The 13,306-nt window shown below is 43.3% G+C and overlaps 2 protein-coding genes and 1 long non-coding RNA gene across 6 annotated transcripts in view; 2 read left to right on the top strand and 1 right to left on the bottom strand.

Annotated features, from left to right (window-relative positions):
• LOC147174936 (uncharacterized) overlaps positions 1-13,306 on the bottom strand; it is a 55,783-nt gene that overhangs the window by 16,312 nt on the left and 26,165 nt on the right. For all 4 annotated transcript variants that reach the window (XR_015094673.1, XR_015094672.1, XR_015094671.1 and 1 more), the window contains exon 4: positions 7,547-7,610. This is a non-coding gene — a long non-coding RNA (uncharacterized LOC147174936). The remainder of the gene's footprint in view (positions 1-7,546; positions 7,611-13,306) is intronic.
• LOC147174937 (parathyroid hormone-related protein-like) lies at positions 2,688-7,241 on the top strand. The gene is made up of 3 exons (XM_086074500.1): positions 2,688-3,003; positions 3,080-3,199; positions 5,184-7,241. Exons 2-3 carry the CDS (start codon positions 3,096-3,098, stop codon positions 5,566-5,568), a joined length of 489 nt encoding a protein of 162 aa, XP_085930626.1. The 5' UTR covers positions 2,688-3,003; positions 3,080-3,095; the 3' UTR covers positions 5,569-7,241.
• Positions 10,910-12,335, top strand: LOC147174938 (galanin receptor 2a). Its single transcript, XM_086074229.1, has one exon. The coding sequence runs from the start codon at positions 10,921-10,923 to the stop codon at positions 11,842-11,844; it is 924 nt and encodes a 307-aa protein (XP_085930355.1). The 5' UTR covers positions 10,910-10,920; the 3' UTR covers positions 11,845-12,335.

Consider the following 13,306-nt stretch of genomic DNA (forward strand, 5'->3'; position numbering starts at 1 on the left):
ACAATTTCGCACTTATGGGAGTGCCCGCAATCATAAATCAATATTCACGTCATAATTGGCGTGGTGCTTTTATTTGGAAGAATCGCACGGGAATTTCAGGCATTTTGTAGTCTGCAAAACAAAAAAACCCCATCAGATATGTTCACATTTAAAAATGTAGATACATAAAATAAATGTCATTCGCTTCAAAAGAGTAATAAAAATCTAATTAAAGAAGCAGAAAATAATAATTAATATTGTATTTCATATACAGAGGTGGCAAATCCAGGTCCAGGAAAATATTTTTTTGTTTCTAACTAGCATTGGTGTATTTTTCTTCTTTTAATTCAACTGAAACCCTTCACCTAAACCGGATACTTCAGAGTTCCACCAGAGTCGTGAAGTTGTCAGGAGACCCGAAGAAGGATCAAAGGAAGGAAAGATGAAGCAATGTGAAATCCAACACCAACCAAGCATCACCCTTACGAATCCAGAATCATTCATCAATACCAGATACATCTGAATTCCAACCGGATTAGGGAGACATCAAGAGACCAAAGGAAGGACTAAAGGAAGGAAGGATAGAAGAAGCCGAGTGAGATCCACAAACGGCAACCTCCACTGATTGAGTGATCAGTGGGAGAAGCTAATTATTTTTGAGTTTCAGTAGATTTTTTTCAAAATCAAAAACAAAAACACATAATAGGTCAAAGGTCCGTATTGTCACTCGTAGAGAAAAGCTAGCGGCTAAAACGACAATGAGGAGCTGGTTTTTACCCGCAAATAATTAGAAGTGCGTACCAGTACACCAGTAAAAACTCAATTTCAAAGAGGTTGCTGAGTCCTGAACTGGACCATCACTACCGCCGAGCTCCAATCTTGAATCGACATGGCGGAATTTCTGCGACAAGGCTCTGAAACGCATCCACTGCGCTAAAACCAAACCCAGATTGACTGTAATATAGTACATCCTGATGAGAGGAAAATCCACCATAGTGGTTCTGTTGGGTTCGGCTTGGAGTTTCTTTGGTCTTGCGACTCAAATCCGGATCCGTAACCATGCAGCGGTGAGCTGTTTTGCTCAGGTAAGGCGGGGCAACGGGAGGCGGGGGTGAGGGGTTTGGGGGGGGGGGTAGCATGGGTTCCACTGAATGGCGCATACTGAGAGGCTGTGGGTTGGGTTTCTCTGAGGTTATGGTCATTCTCCCCTGGGCGAGTGGTTTGGGCCTCGTTGTGTACTTTGGACTAAGACCGCCCCTCCCCCGCCTTGTACGGTAACACATGACCACCTTGGTGGTCGCACACCTGTCAGTCCTGACCTCCTTTTTGATCTGACAAGACACGTTCTTGAAGTTACCGGCTTTTCGAAGAAAACGTGTTAAAAACTGTCAGTATAATCCTGACCTGTAGTACATTTAGTAAAACGATCCTTTCTGACCCCGTCATGTAGCTGGAATTTGATTTCTGAGCAACCACCACACCCAAGAAGAGCAACCAATCAACCAATCCAATATCCACCGTCAGTTAGCAACAAAGGAAAAGAAGGAAGTGGAAAGATGGTGAGACAAAACAAGGGTGTACCTTCCAGAGATACCTGCAATGGGTTGGAGGAATCGGAGCTGCAGAGATGTTCTAATCCTCCTGACCACAGGGGGCGCTTGGGGCTGGTTTTATGGATGTCTTCAATGAACCAAAAAAGTATGGAGTACTGATGTTAGCCAGGTACTTCGGCAGGTAGAAGCCGAGATTCAAACCCAGAACGTCAAAAGTTTGAGGCAGACGTGCCCAAGTCAATCAAACCTGGACACAATTTGGTTTTTGGCCAAGTTTGAATATGTGAAGGGTCCGTTTGTAAAGACGTCACATGAGGTCAACTGCATGGAAAAGAAGGAACGGCAGCCATTTATATTTCAACTGGGACGGGCTTTTTTGTTTTGGGGATTAATGGCACAGAGGACTACTTTTGACACGCAAGCCATTCTTAAAATAAAGCCAAGCAAACATTTAATAAAAAAATACCTGTGAGAAAATTCCTTCCGCAAACCCGATGGTGAGCATTTTAGTTGCCGGTCTGTCTTTTGAGATTTTTTTTTAACTCATTCAAACCAAACAAACTTATAAAGACGTTTTGCCCTGCACTCCCCAAAACACATGTAATTTTTTATAAATAAAGAATATGGGTGGGAATCTTAAACAATTTTTCTTAAACAAAAACCAAAACGTGTCGCAACCCGGATAGACCGTATATAACGTTAGATATGACAGCCTTATTTTATTTGGATTATTTTTTAAATCGTAATATAAAATAAGTATATAATACGGTGTCACTGAGTAATGTTATCAATATTTTCAGTCTGAAAATTCACTAGAATGCACGACATGAAGTGAAAAATGACCCCCAACATTTTTTGCACCCCCTCCCACCCCTCTTTGTGAACTTCTTGTCAGTGCAGGTGAGTGCAAACCAGGGGGGGGAGTAGGCGGTTCGGGTTCGGGTTCTGAGGACGGGGAGGGTGTTAAGGACTGAGGTGGTGCCTGCATCTTCAAACCCGAAGAGGAGTTTGGAGTTTGGAGTTTGCCCCCCCCCCCCCCCCCTCTCTCCCTCTCACACACACAAGCTGACTCGGAGTAAAAAGTCACTCAGAAGCTGCTGTGCTCGCGGACCACCACAGAAGATGCTCCAGTCTTGGTGAGACCACCTCAAGTTGGAGTGCAGCCGGTGGCGGCTCCGTGCTACTGTTTCTGCTGCGGGCCGACTATCTTTATCCTGCTTTTTTCTTTTCTTTTTTTCTTTTTTTAATCGGGACATTGGGGAGAAATAAATAGCCAAGCTCACACTGTCGGGAGGCAAATGAATGGAAAGGACCGGCGGGGGATTTCCCCAGGCTGCCTTCACACCAATGGATCTGCGCACAACTTTTAAGCCGGCTGCTCCGCGTTGGCCCAAACGACTTCATTAACAAGGAGATCATCTTTTGGAGTTTTGGATCATTTGGGGGATTTTCACCGTCAAAAAGTATCGTTGTAAGTACCGGTTGCTTGTTCTCTCACTGAACAAAATCGATTTTCGTTTGAATGTACCACGTGGTGTGTTTTGCAGTTCTTCGGGCGGAAAGATGTGCCCCGTAGTTGTACTTCATCAGTGGAGTCTGGCTGTCTTCTTGCTGTGTTCTCCGGTGGCGCCTTACGGGAGGCCGGGGGACGCGCTCGGTAGCAGAATGTGAGTTCTTGTCAAAAGTTTCAAAGGACTGATCCGCAGTCTGCGTCTGGCTCAGGTCGGGGTTTGCGCCGGTTTGTCTTCCGCCGTCCCGATCCGCTTGACGGGGAACGCGACTTTCCTTTGCGCCGTGGTTGGCAATTGAATTGACTTTGGTTGACAAGTACAGAAACATTCCCAGACTTGTTTTGTGGTCATGCGCTCAAGCGCAAAGCTGTTTTTTGCTGCCCTCTACTGGACTCGACTCAACATCTTTGTTGCTCACACTGACTTACCTGTAAGTGCAGTGGTGGGAAGCAAGCAAATATTTTGTTACTGTACTTAAGTAGATTTCCAACAATCTGTACGTGAGCATTTATTATTTATTTATTATATTTAGTTGACTTGTACATGTTTTATTTTGACTCCATACACCTTTTTCTATATAATGTTTTTCTTTTTTTTTGTGAACTATATTGTCCACCATAAAGAGATTAGGTATTAATTTTTTATATTTGGACAAAGTACAAATACTTAAACAAGGAAAGAAGTGACATGGAGGAACATAAAACAGGTAGCATGACCAAATATGATGACGCTGCTTTGGAGAAACAAAATCTTCTCCATCCATTCACTAATTTAACACAATTGTTGTTGAGAATTTCACTTAATCTGGAAAAAAAAACAACATACAAAATCGTATTTTTTTCAGTTCTCCTTAGTTATAATTTTTTTGCTACTTGGTTCACAAAGCTACGGCAACATGTTCTTTTGATAGTTTGTCTAAATGTTTGTTGTTTTTCTTCTCAATGCGAATACTATGAAAGTTAAAAGGACAGAATTTTTTTCACTTCTGTGTTTATTTATTTATTCATTTTTGTAACTTTTTTTTTACTGAAGTACTTTTCCGATTTCAGACTTCAGTTTCAGAGTTTTTAAGTGAAAGTAATTATAAAACCCATTAGAGTGAATTCAGATCTTTGTTTCCAAGTATTATGCATGTTTGAAGTTAGTGTTCATTAATGAATGAATTAGTCACAAAAATGTATCGTATTAATCATGTATTAACGCAGATTAATCACGCTATTAATTTTGACCACAGATGATCCTTTTGCTGACAGCGAATGGTTACGTTAAAGGTAGCACGTGTTGAGTAATAAACATAACGACATGCATTAAAGGAAAGCATTTAATAAATGTTTTGCGTATGACATTCCGAATATTTGTTCATGACAAAATATTGGGGTCATTTTTTTCTCCATTTTAAATTACGCAAGTAATTAAATGATTAGAAAAAGAGGAAGATGAGCGCGTGTGCAGCGGATCAAAAAATGTTGAAGACGACCTCATAACAATACATTAAACACATAACAGGTGCTCGTCAAATTTGGCGGGTAAAGAATGTTGATTTAAAAAAAAGCCTTTTTAATTCAGTGATTAATCATGATTAATCAAAATTCGAAGATGTGATTAATCTGACAGCTCGAAGTTAATGTCTAGAAACGTGCAAAAAGAAAGAACTACGTAGTACTCAATTGTGGAGATTGAGTGTTGAACGGTTTTGTCACAATTGCAGTTCTCTTCAGTGTTTTTGGGCGTGGCTAAAATGGCATCATGTGACGCACTTTTTTGTCGACCTTCCCTGATTATGTAAGAATTTTCACGCCCTCGTAGCATCAACAAAAAAAATGCATCAGATAGTCCGCTGGAGTGGCTACTTTAAAGTGCCTCGTTGTTGACCGTGAGTGCGCGCATGTCACAGACAGACAGAAAAATGAGGTGGGCAGATTATTATTATTATTTTTTTTAAGTCTAGCACCCTAGCTAGCTCCCATGGTGCCCGTTTACCTGCTAGGGAGTTAGCCATCAGGGCCTAAAACCAAACTGTGGCCAGGGTTTTTACTTTCTGGACTTGGATTTGCCTGATGAAAACAAGCAAATCTCAAATCTACCTCTGTAACATTTTTGTCTCTTTCAACATCGACTCAACGGCACCCTCTTCTGGCAGGCGGCGGTCAGTGAGCCACGCCCAGCTGATGCACGACAAAGGACGCAGCATGCAGGAGTTGAAGCGTCGCCTGTGGCTGCAGGAGCTCCTGGAGGAGGTGCACACGGCCGACGAGCGGGCGCCGCCCGCGCACGCCAGGACCTGGCCCAGCTTCAGCGGCAACGACCTGCACCAGAAGCCCCCGGAGGCCAGCAAGGACCTGCCCCACAGGTCGGGGGCGGAGCGCGAGGGCCCCGTGCTGCCGCAGGAGACCAACAAGGAGCTGGCCTACAAGGACCAGCCGCTCAAGGTGGCCACCAAGAGGAAAAAAAAGGCCAGGCTGGGCCGGCGCAGGGAGGGCGACAAGAAGCGGAGGAGGACCCGCTCCGCCCCAACTCCAGACTGAGCCAGTCTGGACGTGCACGGACTAAGACGACGGGGGTACACGCATACCCGCACTCGGGCCCAATTTCCGCAATTTCCCTCTTGCCATCAATCACAGCAAAGGCCCGATTATCCGGTGTCACTAAAAGATGGTCCCGGGTCCTTTGGTTTCGGATCTGTTGCGAGGGATTATTTCCCCCCGTGCGGGAAACAGACCGGGTCCGCAATCGGAAATGTTAAGCCTGTTGCGTATTTACGATCGCAAAACATTGGAATTGAAATGATCTTTTTACAATTTGGATGCTTATCGTTGGAGACACTTTTGATACGCAGGCCTGATTTGAAAAAGTGTCGTCCCTTCCAATCAATTACACCAAAAACCCGATAACCAAATATTACCCTCAGAAATTATTCTGTGATGTGGGGTGTGGGTTTTTTTTTTTTTTTTTTGCTCCTTGATCTGCTCGGAAAATGGTCGGCCAATAGTGAATGTCAAACCCGTTCAATATTTACAACAACAAAACATTGACATTTTGTATCTTTTCTTATCGTTTTGTGTATGCATAATACATAAAGCCAGATGCACTTACTGATCATTGATCAGTTTTCATCCAAATGATCGCACGTCTCTAAAAGATGATCCTGAGTGATTACGACGTGGTGTGTGTGATGCGCATCCCTGATTTGAAAATGTGTCCTCCTTTCAAATCAATTACACCAAAAACCTGATTTTCCTCGGAAATTATTCTGTGGCGTGAGATGTGGTGCCATTTTGCCATTTTACGTGTACGCAAACTGATAATCGGGTCGAATGTGGTCTTTTTTCCTCCCTTCAGTGGGATGTCACTATAATCTTGTGGTTTGGGGTTTCTTAAGAGTTGTTTTTTTTCTGCCCTGAATCCGCGCCAACAATCGTAAATGGTTAAAACCCATTCCATATTTATGATTGCAAATCATCGGAATCTTGTGCCCTTTTCTCATTTTGGGTATTCATAATGAATCGTAATATGGGGCAAAAACATTGTTTTTCAATTTTGAACTTTGGAGTGAGATACGTCCCGATAATCGGTGCCCCATTTGAAAAGGTTTCCTCCGATTATCGGATGTCTCTAAAAGATGACCTTGAGAAATTGCCGACAAACCTGTTCGCTAATTCCGATGGCGGATCACGATGCGATCACACCTTTGAAAATTGCCACGCGTGTACCCCCGCTGAAGACCTGGACGCAGGCTCCACCTTATCGGGCCTGGATCATTTGTCATGTTTTTTTGTATTTGAGCGTTTTATGGCAAACTCAGCAACACCTGGCTGGCGCTTCCATTTTGATTTGGACTGAATGTCTGCCATAATTTATTTCCTCTTGAAAGTGTGTCTATTTATTTGGTGAATGTATTGCGGTGCTGCTGACGGACTCCCAGAATGCACTTTAGTTCTCTTCTCTTGTGGTCGATGATGTCGTCGTCGTCGTCTCGATGGTCCTGCTTTCTTTCTCCTTTTTTTTTTTTCCCGGCCCGCCAAATATTTCTCGTGGATGTAATTTATTGGATGCCTCGTCCGTCCGACCCACTCTCATGGCGCTATAGTTTATTTTTATACAACAAGTCTGCCGCAGTCATTTGGTGTTCTTGACTTGCACTGAGAGCTTCGTGTACGTGTGTCCAGTTATTCATCAAGCATTAAATTTGTACTCCGAACCGCCGCGTTCTTGTGCTTTTCTTCTTCAGCTACCAGTTCACAAAAAGGTTGATTTGTTCTGTCTTGTACTTATTTTTGACTCTTTGGTTTTACTTCAGAGACTGCCTTTATAATCATGATTTCTTTGAGGTGGATTCATCCTGACAATTTCAAAACGATACGATAATGAAGAAACGCAGCTTTCTTTGATCGACCCACCCATTGATTGATTGATTGATTGGTTGAATTTTGATCATAAGCGTGAGTCCATGGAATCCAAAAAGGATTTCGACTTTAGGAATGAATAGCTAATGTTATTACTTACCGCTAAATCTGGGGTCTGCAAACTGCGGCTCTGGAGCCATCTTTAGTCCCTCTCTTGTGGCTGCCTGCGGGTTGCAAAATTTTGGGGGAGAAATTCATATATATATATTTTTTTAACATATTTTTAAAACAACTTTTAGATCAAATATTATTTAAATGAATGAATTATTTAGATTAAAAATGTTTTTAAAATGACCCAAAAATGTCCAAAAAGAAAGAGGAAAAGCAGAAAATACCATAAAATGTCCATGAAATTGGTAGAAATGTCAGAAAATTTAATTATTTAATTAAGATTTTTTATTTCTATTTTTCTATTTATATTGTACATAAATGATATCTGTTGTGTCTCAAAAATATTCAAAAGTGTCTTATTTGCTGATAGCACAATTGTTTATGCTTGAAGCAATATTAGTTATTACAAAAACAGCCAGCAGGTGGCAGTAGAGTATAAGAGATCAACCAGGAACATGTTGCAACAAGCTTTTAAACTGATTTGTGAATACAGTAATGTGAATAATGCTTATTGCTGCAAAACGGAAACAGATACAAATGTACTTTTTTTCCTAATGAAAGAATCTTTCTTTTGGCAGGATCCATGTTTTTATTGCAATAGAACACAATATTGTGTGAGCCTTGCAAAATGAGTCAAAATCCAGTAAAACAGCCGAGAGCAAAGGGGGTTGCTTCAGTCAAAATGGCTGCGAGTGAATGAGTTAATCGTATCAGTCCCTGGAAAAAAGCATATCTGTCTTTTTCTACAGAAATTGTCAAAAAAATGTAGTTAAAAAAAAATCAATTTACTGGAGTAGTGGCTTTGAAAATAAACTCAAAAATGAAACAACACCATTTGTATGGACATTTTAGCTCTTAACAACACGACACACACGGGTCGGAGGGACAGTGAAGGCCTCGCGCTCAGCTAAGTGGCGTGAGCCATTAGATGACGCGCAATCGTAAAAGGCTGATAAAGGAAGAAAAATCAATCAAACGCCAGAATCAAGGGGAAGAAATAAAAATGACAATCAATGAAGGCCTCTGGAGGAAGTGTGCGTGCGTGCGTGCGGGCGTGCGTGCGTGAACACAAACACATTATCAAGAATGGACACACTATGCCATCAATGTAAATCATTCACTGGTCTGTGCAAAAACGATTTGGAAATGTCAAAATTGCAATATTTGCTTCATGAATTTGCATTCATTTGTTCCCAACAGGCTGATCTCAGTGACTACAGTATTTTGTGCGTTTTTGTTTTTGTCCAATCAGATGCCAGCCTGTGATTGTTGCCTTGTCAATGGAATCTGCCCCGGACCTTCACAATCAGCATTGCTGGCCCACAATTGGATTGTTTCTTTAAGCAATCCTATTTCAAATGTGTCCTCACCAAGGTTATTTTAGTTAACGAAAACGAACAAAACAACTCAAATAAAAATTCAAAAAAACAATTTCATTAACAAAAAAAAAAGTTTTTTTTAAAAACGAAAACTAACAAACTACATTCTATGTTTACAAAACTAACCATAATTATAGCAAAAATGTCCTTCGTTTTTAGTCTTTGGTCATTCATTTAAGGCATGAGCCCTTGGGGATGATTTGAAATGTGATTTGAAGTATATTAATTTCACCGGAATAAGGACGTTTGAAAGTGTCACACAGAAGTGATGTCATATAGCAGCAGCCAATAGGAAAGCACGGAAACCAAATGCAACGCTAGGTAAGAAATGAGTTACTTTTCTTACGTTACAATGGCATTTATTCAATATTGCCATATGTCATCGAGTTCCCTGGTCCTCACAGGGAACTGGATGACGTCCGCATTTTCCCCTTCTCCGATTGGTTGTTTCCGAGCGAAACCTGTTCCAGCCGGCAAATCAATTTGCACGCGGTTAAAACATTTTAGAATGAGCGTCTCTGGTTCATTTGCTGTATTTTAGTTGATTTTTGTCATATTATTTGAGAATTCTGAAGTTCGCCAGGATACTCTAGTTGTCGATGAATGAAGTTGAGACGAAAGTGATGATCGGACGAAGGAGGAGTATGCGGTTGCCCTTGCAACAGCTGCTCATCAGCCGTTCCTCTTTCAAGTCGCTCATCCGGAAGGAATCGGAGCCAAGCCACGTTTGCTCTTCCGCGTTTTGAGCAATCACGCGCCGAGGACAGGAGGCGACAGGCTGCCATCTTCCCGGCTCGACGGCATGCATTGCCAGTGCCACGCTTCCTCGTTCTCAAGGAGGAAGCCACAAAATACTGAACCGAATCAAGCCGTCACGAAGATGAAGAAGATGAAGATGAAAAGGTGAGTGTCTTTTTTTTTGAAGCACGGAAAACAATTATTTTCCATATTGTGAGACTGATAACAACAATTGAACTACAAATACGAAACTTCTCATCAATTAAAATGCTTACTATCCTTTATCAGAATACTTTTGGAACATTAAACACATCCCGGTCAAATTGACCCATTTTAAAGTTAAAACGGTCTACGATGACATATTTGATGAAATTAAGTTATTTGTTGTTTTACGTTTTCACATTCATGAAGTTTAAGAATAGCATATCCGGGCTGATCCTGACTGGTTTTGACGCTAGAGCTGTCAAAATTAATTGATTATCAAATTAATCGACAACTATTTTAATAATCGAGTAATCGTTTGGAGCCTTTTTTTTTTTATTTAATTGTCCAGATCCTCTGATTTCAACATATCAATAGAACTGATTTCTGTCCTCCTCCATGAAAGAAGACTGATTATCTTCTGTGTTTAATCAAAATAAGACATTTGCAAACAATTGTTTTTACTTTGGCGAACAATGACCAAACCGGTAACACAGTACAACATCAAATCCAGCTTTTTTCTTTAAATCACTATAATCGAATACAAAGTACAAAACAACCACCACTCCGTGGTTAATAAAGAGTAATCAGGGAAAAACAATTATTTGTAATACACTTGAATGCAAAATTAAACTGAATCCGATTAGTCGATTAATCGATTGAATAATCGATAGATTAATCGATTCTAAAAATATTCAATAGTGACAGCACTACTTGACGGAAAATTCCAAGTCCAGCCAGTCCGAGACAAGACCAAGTTTGGGAGTTTAGTCAAGGACGAGACCTTCAAAAAGCGATCTTGAGACAATCTGGTCTCAAGATCAAGACTGGTTGTTCCGGTTACAACAGATTTTGCTGGAATCATTGATGTCTTAAAAAAATAATAAAAGGCAACGCAAGCCCAAACACAACCTGGTCGAGTTTGCAGTTTAATTTACTCAGGTTCTGCGACCTGGAAGGATCCTGGCACGGATTGCTTAAAAACCCATTCCGAAATGTCCGTATGACTCGTTTCCAAACAGGTGAAGTGGAGCCAGAGGTAAACATGGCCGTCCCCAACGCTTACGTTCTGGTGTTTGCCTGCACGTGCGGCGTGATCCTGGGAATCGGACTGGGCGCCAACCTGCTGGTCTTCTCCTTGTTCGCCAAGTACAAGACGCTGCGTAAGAACCGTCTGGACATCCTGCTCCTCAGCATGTCGCTGGCCGACTTCCTAACCCTGCTGCTCATCCCCTTCACGCTGCACTCGGCCCTCAGCCACTCGTGGCCCATGGGCGACGTCTCCTGCAAGGTCTACCAGTTCCTGTTGGCCTTCAGCCTGGCGGCCAGCGCCTACTCGCTCTGCGCCGTGTCGGTGGCTCGCGCCATGATCGTCACCAACCCCTACCGGCCCCCGGCCGTGGACCTGGTGGTCCTCATGTTGGTACTGGTCTGGGCCCTGAGCTTCCTCATCAGTCTGCCTCTGCGAATGTTCGCCACCAAGGAGAGCCTGAGCCCCAGCCTGGTCAACTTCACCTTCTGCCTGCCCACCATCCAGGAACATCACTACCAGGTGGTCCTAAGCCAGTTTGTGCTCTTCTACTTCATCCCCATGCTGGTGATCGCCTTCAACTACGTCCGCCTGGCCCTCTTTCTCCACAAGAGTCCGGTGATGTCCGCGTCCAGCGCCAGGAACACGCGGCGGGCCTCGCTGATGGTCTTCTTGGCCGCCGCCACCTTCTCGGCGTGTTGGCTGCCGGGCTACGTCCTGGAGCTGTGCGTCTACCTGGGCCTCTACCGCCACGGGCGAGCCTGGGAGCTCTTCTACTTCATCTGCACGGTGCTGCAGTACTTGCACCCGTGCATCAACCCCGTGCTCTACGTGCTGCTGTCCAAGCGATACCGCCACAGGAGGGCGGCCTGGCTCTTCGGATGCCACCGGAACAGGGTCCGGCCGCAGGTCGTCAGCGTGTCTGCAGACAGCTTTTAAACAGCGCCTTACTGGACATTTATTTGGCGTTCCTGGAACGATGGACAGCTTTGATTTGGGCAGCACGGGGGGCTAGTGGGTAGCAAATCCGCCTCACAATTCTGGGGAAAGAGGTTCGAATCCGGCCTTCCTTTGCGGAGTTTGCGTAAAGGGTTTTCCCACATTCCAAAAACATGCACTTCACTTGATGTGAATGTCAATAGTTACGTGTCCATACAGTGAATTTTCACTGAAGCAATCCCCTTCGCTCCCGGCTGTTTTACTGGATTTTGACTGATTTTGCAAGGCCCACAGAACATTGTGTTCTATTGCTATCAAAACAGTCTCTTCTTTCATCAGGAAAAAAAGTACATTTGTATGTGTTTTGTTTTTGCAGCAATTAGCATTAGAATACGTTTAATCATTATTCACAAACCTGGTGTAAACACTGGGGAAAAGAGCTTGCTGCTAATCTTTCTTTTGGTAGGTTCCATGTTTCGATAGCAATAGAACACAATATTCTGTGGGCCTTGGGTCAAAATCCAGTAAAACAGCCGAGAGCAAAGGGGGTTGCTTCAGTGAAAATGGCTGCGAGTGTATGAGATAATTAATTTCATCGTAATGTTCAGCGAGACCAATAAAAATGTGGAGCAAGGCCGCAAATGGTCCCACGGGCCTGATTTCACACACCGCTGATTTCAAATGATTTGATCATGATTGACGATGGCGTTATGACATTTGAAAGAGTTGTACTTATAAAATATGTGGCAGACAACAACAGAACTGATTCATGACAATTTTAACAAGATTATTATAAACACTAATTGCCCTGCATGGGGCTTGGTGTGCGTTTGAACAGTAATTCAGTGCCAGCTTCACTTTACTATTTGCGGTTAAACTCGTTTTTCCACTATGTAAGGATAGTTTTGCTTTTGCTGCAAGTCAACTATAGCTGCCTTCATGAAAACTCGGGATGACGGCCGCCAGTGCAATGCTGCGCAGGGGCAGGTGGACGCAGAGAAAGTACTCAGAATCTGCACTGACGTAGTACAGATATGACTTTGTCTAAATAAGGAGTAGAAAGTAAAGATATGTTTTCAAATGTTGTCATAAGGCATGTGACTGGCAGAGGGATGGTGGACCCAAATGTGGGAAAGCAAGGCAGGAATGAAGTGCAAGAAGTTTACACATAGTGGGAAAGGTGAGCAGACAATCATGACTGGACGGGACGAGAGTGGACTGGTCGCCATGACTGGACGGGACGAGAGGGGACTGGTCGCCATGACTGGACGGGACGAGAGGGGACTGGTCGACATGACTGGATGGGACAAGAGTGGACTGGTCGCCATGACTGTACAGGACGAGGGTGACTGGTCGCCATGACTGGACAGGACGAGAGTGGACCGGTAGCCATGACTGGACGGGACGAGAGCGGACCGGTCGCCATGACAGGACGGGACGGGAGTGGACCGGTCGCCATGAC

The sequence above is a fragment of the Leptonotus elevatus genome, chromosome 4, assembly GCF_054856555.1.
Source record: "Leptonotus elevatus isolate MCC_2025b chromosome 4, RoL_Lele_1.0, whole genome shotgun sequence".
Taxonomy (NCBI): Eukaryota; Metazoa; Chordata; class Actinopteri; order Syngnathiformes; family Syngnathidae; genus Leptonotus; species Leptonotus elevatus.